General features: G+C 29.7%; 1 protein-coding gene across 1 annotated transcript in view; it reads right to left on the bottom strand.

Moving 5' to 3' along the window:
• The window catches only part of LOC108908430 (putative uncharacterized protein DDB_G0282133), a 135483-nt gene extending 129606 nt beyond the window's left edge, over nucleotides 1-5877 (bottom strand). The window contains exon 1 of the mRNA XM_018712466.1: nucleotides 5761-5877. Within this exon, the coding sequence (XP_018567982.1) occupies nucleotides 5761-5873 (113 nt within the window). The 5' untranslated portion in view covers nucleotides 5874-5877. The remainder of the gene's footprint in view (nucleotides 1-5760) is intronic.
• Nucleotides 5878-8387: the final 2510 nt, after the last annotated feature.

Genomic DNA, 8387 nt, shown 5'->3' on the forward strand with positions numbered 1-8387 from the left:
TTTTTTAATGATGGGAAAAATAATATAATAATGATTTTTGAGTGTCGAGTACGAGGCGCCCTCTGCAGGCAACGTTATACATTGAATATGTAGTAACTTTTTTGACAACCCCCGTATACAGCTTTTAGTAACAAAATATGAAATATTGGACTTTTTTAAACAAAAAAGGTATACTTATGGAAAATGGCTAAAACCAACCGTTGCGGAGAATTTTTAATTTTATAAATTAGTGTTACGAATTTATACCTCCACGAATACCAAGGTTCGAGTTGCTTAAATAAGAAAATCGAATCATCGATCAAATGTCATTTGATAATACTAGTAAATTGCAATTTTGAAGTATTAGTTTAAAGTGTTAATTGATTTTAGTCACTATTTACCTGCGTCCTAGATATTAGATAGTTTTGGAATTGAATAAAATAACAACTTATGTATACTAATGACGAGTACGTAGCAAGTATTTTGGAATGTTACAAGAACTGTGCTGCTGTTGTACGACTTTATCATGCCAGATATCCCAATCGTCGTGTTCCTGCTAGAAAAACTTTTGCAGCGGTAGAAAGAAGACTTCGAGGAAACGGACACATTCAACCTCGTCTTGAAGGTACTTGCAGAAGACGTCTTATTCGCTATGTGGAACTTGAAAAAGTTGTCCTTAGCAATTTACAAGATCAGAATTCTGAAATTAGTACCAGAAAATTGGCGACACAGTATAACGTTTCACATACTACGATTAGGAAAATTGCGAATGATAATCTTTTATACCCTTACCATCTGCAACCTGTGCAGGAATTGACTGCAGCGGATCTACCTATCAGGATAGATTTTTGTCAATGGTATATCAACATTTCAAGGGAAAACAGAAATATATTATCCAGTATTTTGTTTGGTGATGAAGCGTCATTTCGAAGACATGGTTTGTGAACCATCACCATAATCACTCATGGTCTGACGATAATCCTCACCAAGTTTGTACATCCAAATTTCAACAAAATTTTAGTTTAAATGTATTGACAAGATTCATAAGAGATTATCTTATTGGTCCATTTATTCTTCCCTTTAAATAATCTTTTTTTTTTATTGTCAGCCAATTGTTTCACTTAAATTATCTATTGAATATTGTTAAGTGAATCTTGGTTTTAGTTCTTTTGCTCTTTTTTCTAATAATTTTATTATTAAACTAACAATAAATAAGTATTTTGCAATATTTTTTCACCTGAACTGTTATTTCATATGAGATTTCTTTAATACTGGGTTTAAATAATTTCACGTGCACAAGAAAATGTGTTTTTTAATAGACACCGAAAAAAACATTATATAGAAATTATGCAACAAGTGTATTCACACATGCTAAATTAATAAACAAAAAGAGTAAAGTAAATCTAAAACAGGAAAAATAATGTTGTCTCAGTTGATTCCTGCGCCACCATTTGGTCGAATTTTAAAATACAGAACATACACTACTAATAAGTACTGTGAGGCAATGCGTTCTGAATTTATTAACAAAATTGTCTGTTTGTACCTTGGTATTCGTGAAGATATAAATCCATAGCACTAATTTATGAAATTAAAAATATCTCCTGAACGGTTGGCTTCAGCCATTTTCAATTAGTATACCTTTTTTGTTTAAAAACAGTCCAATATTTCATATTTTGTTACTAAAAGTTGTATACGGGGATTGGCAAAAAAGTTACTACATATTCAATGCATAACATTGCCTGTAGAGGGCGCCTCGTACTCGACAATCAAAAATCATTATTATATTATTTTTTCCATCATTAAAAAACCTCTCCGTTGAAAATTTGAAACATTTCTGACTAAAATTGTAGAAATTATTAAGGAAAAACCATTTTTTATTTTTCAATTTGACACCCTGTATATTTTTTATTATGGGACTTGGGATATAGGTATGTTAGGTTAAATCGACTTATTTTCACCCAAGGAATATCTGGTATCATTTATGCCCCTCCATTTAAATACACCCTGTAGATATAATTATTTCTCGTAATAATAAACTTATACATATGAAAGCAGCAAAGGAATAGTTATTTACACCATAAAGAAGGTAAGTATTATTTAACAGTCGAGGACGATTTTGAGACCGAGCGGAGCGAGGGCTCGCAATAGAGTCCGAGACTGATAAATTATACTTAAATGCTGCGTGGTGAATAACATTTTATCTGCTCCTACAGTTCTTTATGGTTCATGAAATAAAGATTAGGTTTTATTTTTTGACATTTCTTAATGAATGCATTTTGACATTATTCGAAATCTTGCAAAGTCACCTTGGTTGTTTGGATGTTGTCGTTTCTAAGGTGTTTATAAACAAAGCTACATAAAAGTTGCAATTTTGCTGGTTTTGAATTATTATTTCTAAATGAGTGATTTTCAAATAGAAAGTGCAGCCTGCGAATTTTTATTGCCAGAGAAGTCGAAAGTGCGCTACGGACAAGCATATAAAAATTTCAAAGAATTGTGCCAGAACAAAAATACTGGTGTTTCTGAAATGTCATTGTTAGCATATTTCATGGAGAAGTCAAGAACTTTAAAGTCACCTACGAGAGTTTGGGGAGTGAATACTCAATGATTAAGTCAACTATTCTCATAGAGGAGAACGTGGATATATTAAAATACCCCAAGCTGTGAGCATTTTTGAAACGTAAGAATGACAGCTATACACCTAAAAAGTCAAACAATTTTACAAGAGAACAAGTCAACGATTTTCTCGTTCAGGCACCCGATAAAACATATTTGCTAATGAAGGTAGTGACGTTTTTTTATGCGCTATCAAGCAGGTAGATGTTACAACCAACCAGTCGGCAAGAATACCGTTTCTATGATTCCTAACAAGATTGCACAGTTTTTGAAACTAGAACATCCTGAAACATATACAGGCCATTCATTCCGAAGAACATCGGCAACGTTACTGGCTAATACCGGAGCCAAGAGACATGGTGGGTGGAAATCAGACACAACTGCAGAAAGTTAAGTAACAAAAATGAAATAGCCAACAGGATTGTTTACAATGACACTTCAACTCCAGGTTCTAGTAGTACGTCGCATCATGCTGTTTTAATGGATCAGTCACATAAATGTGACAATTAGTAAACGCGAGGGGAATAATTATCCAGATTTTATAAATGTTATTAAATATAATAACTGTACAATTACTATAAAAATTCATTCATAATAATTAATAAAATGTAATGTTCATCAAATATTTATATTTATTTGTTCATAAAATCTGCATGTACTCGAAATCGCTTTTTTCCCTAGGGAGGTAAGTCACCTCACTTACCTCCCTTTGTCCATAGCAACTTCCTCTTCTACGGTAAAATCCACTTACCTCCTTAAAAACAATGTATTAACAGTCTATTTACTATAGTGGGGGCAGATAAATATTTTTAAAACTTGGGTAATACTTGTCGGATTTTTTGACGGATTTGAAAAGAAATAAATTTAAAATAAAACATGAAATTTAAAATCGTTTACTTAAATTATGTAACAAATAAATACTAGAACGAATTCTTTTATTTAATTGTATCTAATAGTAACATGAAACCGCGATGGTCCTTGGATGGCCATTCTTAGTTATGCAAAATATTTTATCGACTTTTTAAATGTTAATTCGCTTTTATCGAGACCTTCGACATTTAAATGGTATTATGTAACAAAATACCAGTGCGGAACATATCGGGACGACTAAAGTCAAACATTATGTTGGTACGTACGAGTATATGTTTCTTTATGCAAATTTTTAGGAACTTTATACAATAAAGTTCTTGTATGACTTTCTTTTGCTTTTACTTATAAGATTAAAAAGGCTTCATGTCTTCTGCTGATTTGAAGTCGGTTTTTAATCATGCCACGATTATAATATCTGACTAAAAATATTAGAGTTGAAAATTTATTTATTGTCATTGAAGGATGTAGATAATATATTACATAATTTTGACGCAAAATTTGAAGAGTTTATTTATTTATTACAAGATTAAAATATTGATCTACTCGTATGATCTACAGGGTGATATCTTGGAACACAAAAAATGTGCTTGAATATGAATGAAGATAATTAAATTTTCAAAATGGTATTATATTTGCAGATGATGTTAACAGCTGAAAATTACTTTTCTGAAATTTTCGACCCTGATATAAAAAAATTGATGAAGTTAGCGAAGTGCTCATTTGAACATTTTTGGTTCAAATTAACGTATCTAATATTATTTTGCTACAATTTATAATCATTTTTACAGAGTGGTCAAAAATTTGCATTTAAAAATTACCACATAAATTTGATCTAGACTGTAAAATAACTTTTGACACGTACATTTGAAGTAAAGAGTTCGAATAAATTTCTGTTTTTCTAATTGCATTAGTTTTTTAGATCCAGGCCTAAAACTTCAGAAAGTTAGTTTCTATTGATAATATTTAGAAAATTGTTGAAAGTATAAGAAAAATTTTAAATACAGGAAAGTCTTCCAATTAAGAATTATCTCCAGTGATATCAAAATAGGATTATTAAAGAAAAAATTGTCAGAATGTTTCAAGCCTTTTATTTGATTGGAAATAATTCGGAAATTAATAACACGTGGTAAACTAATCTAAAATTAATATTATTTTCCTTGAAACAGTCCGACAGGGCAGATATGAAGCCAATAAATAAAAACAATAACAAAAAATGGCTAATATAAATAATTACAGAGAGCTACATATAGGTAAGTACCTACCTCAAAAGAGGTTCAATTTAAAAAAGTTAATACCAAATGAGTTCCTATAGAAAAAATTACAGGAAATAATTGTTATGTCTATCCAAATGATTATCTATTCTATTAATATTCAAATAAGAGAAATTTAAATTCTGCATGTCAATGAATAGGAATCACAAGTTAGAAATTTTAAAATCAGTGAAATAAATCATCCGTTTATAACACATAAGTTTTTGTAAAATAAAAGAATAATCCATGGAAATTATTATCCACTTAATCATAATTTTGACACTTTCATGCCAATGAAATAATGTTATCTAATTATTTCACTCATCAGTCACATTCATATCTGTAATAATAAATAACTTCCCATTTTACTCTTACTTTCCACAGAATGTACATATCTCTCTTTAAGACGAAATAATATTGTGATAGTTAATCTCATTAACTGTACAATATACAGGGTGTATGCCAAAGAACAGACAGTATTCCACCACTAGATTCTACCATGAAAATTAAACATATACATATATGTATACTCCAATCGAATTAGAGTTTGAATGTAAAAAAATGCTGCCAATATTTGTTTACTATACAAGAAAGAAAACGACTGTATTACTTTTTCTAATTATTTCAACATTCGTCTATTGTGAAATAATGTAACAGCTGCAACAATAATAATATAATTGTAATTTAATCTATTTATTTATTTTTATTTAAAAAAAATATAAGCAAGCAAATTTTAAACATTGAGATTTTTGTCTATATTAAACGCAAATCTAATTCTGATTATAAAAATCTTAAAAGTGGGACAGTAATTTTAACATGTAAATAAAAATGTATTCCCATCTGAACTGCCACTGCTATTTTCAATTTCTAGAGAATGACTTTCGTTAAAAGAACAATGTAATTTAACAAATTTGTTCTGGTAAAACTACAAAGTGGTTAGAGATTTAATAATTCAATTTCTAATAAATGGATACACACAAACTAGCCCGCTGGATAAACACCCGAAATAGAAGCTTTTAAAAACTATTAAAACTATAAAAAGTACCTTAAGTCTGGTGTAGAGTCGACCAAGAGTCGTACGCAATCCAAACACCCCCTAGCTGCAGCATAGTGGAGAGCTAGGGTGGTGTTATTGGTAATCTTCTCCAACGCTGGCATGTCTTCGCGGGACTCGGCTTCCCACAGAAGCCAGCGTAGAACGTTCAGCCGGCCGTATCTGCAACACACAAAACAAGTTGTAAATAGAGTTGCCTATACTGTGTCCGTTTCGGTTATACAACCCGCAGAACAAACTGGTAATAGTGCTGCCTAAGAAATAATATTATGAGCATGACAATTGACACCTCCTTGTAATTTTAATATTTTTGAGAAGTAAACAAAAAGTAATTAAAATGTCGTCCAAATTTTCAAGAATACCAGAAATGGATTTGTAAAGAGGTTTATTAGAATTCGGTGATGCAAGCAATATATTTTTCGATTTATGAAATCTAAACAAAATTTTTCATCAATTGATAGGTATCGGTGTTTACTTAATTTGATGAATAGGTAGATTAAATAAACCTATTCGGTTCAGTTTTTAAAACTGCTTATAAATATTATTTGTATTTATTAATTTGTGGATCTTTTCTTATTATTTTATTAAACTGAAATGAAATATGTTTGAAAAATAATTTTTCGCAAAAAGGATTAGTCAAAAGCTTTTTTTATAAATTAAATTTTATCAGATAACCTGATTTTATATCTTACCAGAAATATCTCACAATGAAAAAGTGTATATTTTTTTCGATTCCAACAGTTTTATCTGGAATTTTATCTTACTTTTTTGTCAGTCTTTATAATATCCTATTAAATTATTCAAAAATCAAAAAATTTCAAATTTTCTGATATATTAAGTCTTACTTATTTTCTAATACACTAAAATAATAATGTTAATAAATATGTGCTAAAGGGTAATAAGCTTTTGAATTTATATTAAAGAAAAAACTTCTTAAAGTAAAATGATTTCATTAAACGAATATGTTTATACTTTATTGACAACTTTTTGTGTAACTACAACAGGAAAACAAACATCATAATAATAATCTGTCAGACTTTTGTTTTCCAAGAGTAACTAAACTTTTCATACGATTATTATTATTTAACATAACCGAGCTATTAATATTTTAATAAAACTTGTTTAATTAAGTAGTCACCTTTTTAACATCTACTTACATGCACATATTTAAATACAGCAAATCTGAATTTATAATAAATAGCAAAAAGAAATCAATGACTTAATTATTTAATTTCGCTAAAGCTTAAACTAATCAAGGCAAAATTCAGCAATTCGTTCCAATAAATATACCGTATCCAATAAACCTATTTCAAATTCTAAGGAAATAATAAAAAACTGTAATTATAAGACTGAAGGAATTTTATGCTAAAAGATATCCATTAAATACTCATTTATCGCATAGATATGAGAAGTGATCATGATTTTATATCCCTCTAACTGTATCGAAAATAACAAACATTACAGTAGCCATATACAAGGTGTGTCAAGTCCAGTAATGAAGCTGTTAAAAGTGGTAAACATCAAAATAAATAAATCATATAATTCAGGACGAAATACAATTTTTATCCCGAATATTAGACTAGACATTAAATATATGTACTTTCAGGAAATTTAAAATACATCATACAACTTAAGGAGGTGATTTGGCATGGTAAAATAGTAGTAGAGTGTAAGAATTTTTTTCTAAATGTCAATAAAATGAGGAAGTTACATCAAATTTTCTTTTGAAGCAAAATTTATTTAAAGTGCAGAAAATTACTATAAAAGTATGTTTCTATATATACATACCCCTTTAAACTTAACTGTTTATATGTAATTAATTATTAAAATATTGAATATAATTAGGTGGGCGAAAACGGTCCCTAATTGGTCAAACAATTTGTGACGTCAGGATCCGGTACATGAGTGTTAAGACTGTCAAGACGCGGGAGGCTGGCGCTGTCATTGCATTGCTGTCATTTAATCTTGTGTTGAATGAGTTTGTGTTCGCATTGAATTCTGAGTAGTTTTGAGTAGTTAGTTTTAGTGTATAAGTTTAAAGACAAGTTTCGTTAATTTTCATAGAATCTACGAACATCTTTACAATATCTACCCAGGCAGCTTTATTTAATGCGTGGCGGCTTCAGGATCAGAATTACAACACGAGAATGTGAAAAACATAACAGTGTCTGAACATAAATATTATAGTACCCATGTGTAGTTCCACAACACTAACTGCCCCCAACAAACTATTTAATGTACCAAAGGATGAGAAAATGAGGAAGAAATCATGCAAACATATTTTATAGAACATCTATTTTTGACAAATTATCATACTGCTCTTGGACAAATCCAGCTTCTGTAGCCATAGAATGTACAATTTTTAAAATAATTAACAATATTGTGTTAAGTAAGAGTAAATAATATAAAATCTATCCGGCACACGTAGTTTGCATAAACACAAATGAGTAAGAGTGAGATAGACTACAGAACACGACTCTACACGACTCGTTTAATTTGGACCGATACCGGATCGTGACGTAAGAGTCTGCCGTCTTTGTTTAAGACTGCGTTTTAGTGCATAGAGAATTATTTTGAATTTATATATTTTTTTATAGGAAAACTTTTAAGTAATTAAA

This window comes from Anoplophora glabripennis, unplaced genomic scaffold, assembly GCF_000390285.2.
Source record: "Anoplophora glabripennis isolate ALB-LARVAE unplaced genomic scaffold, Agla_2.0 scaffold275, whole genome shotgun sequence".
Taxonomy (NCBI): domain Eukaryota; kingdom Metazoa; phylum Arthropoda; class Insecta; order Coleoptera; family Cerambycidae; genus Anoplophora; species Anoplophora glabripennis.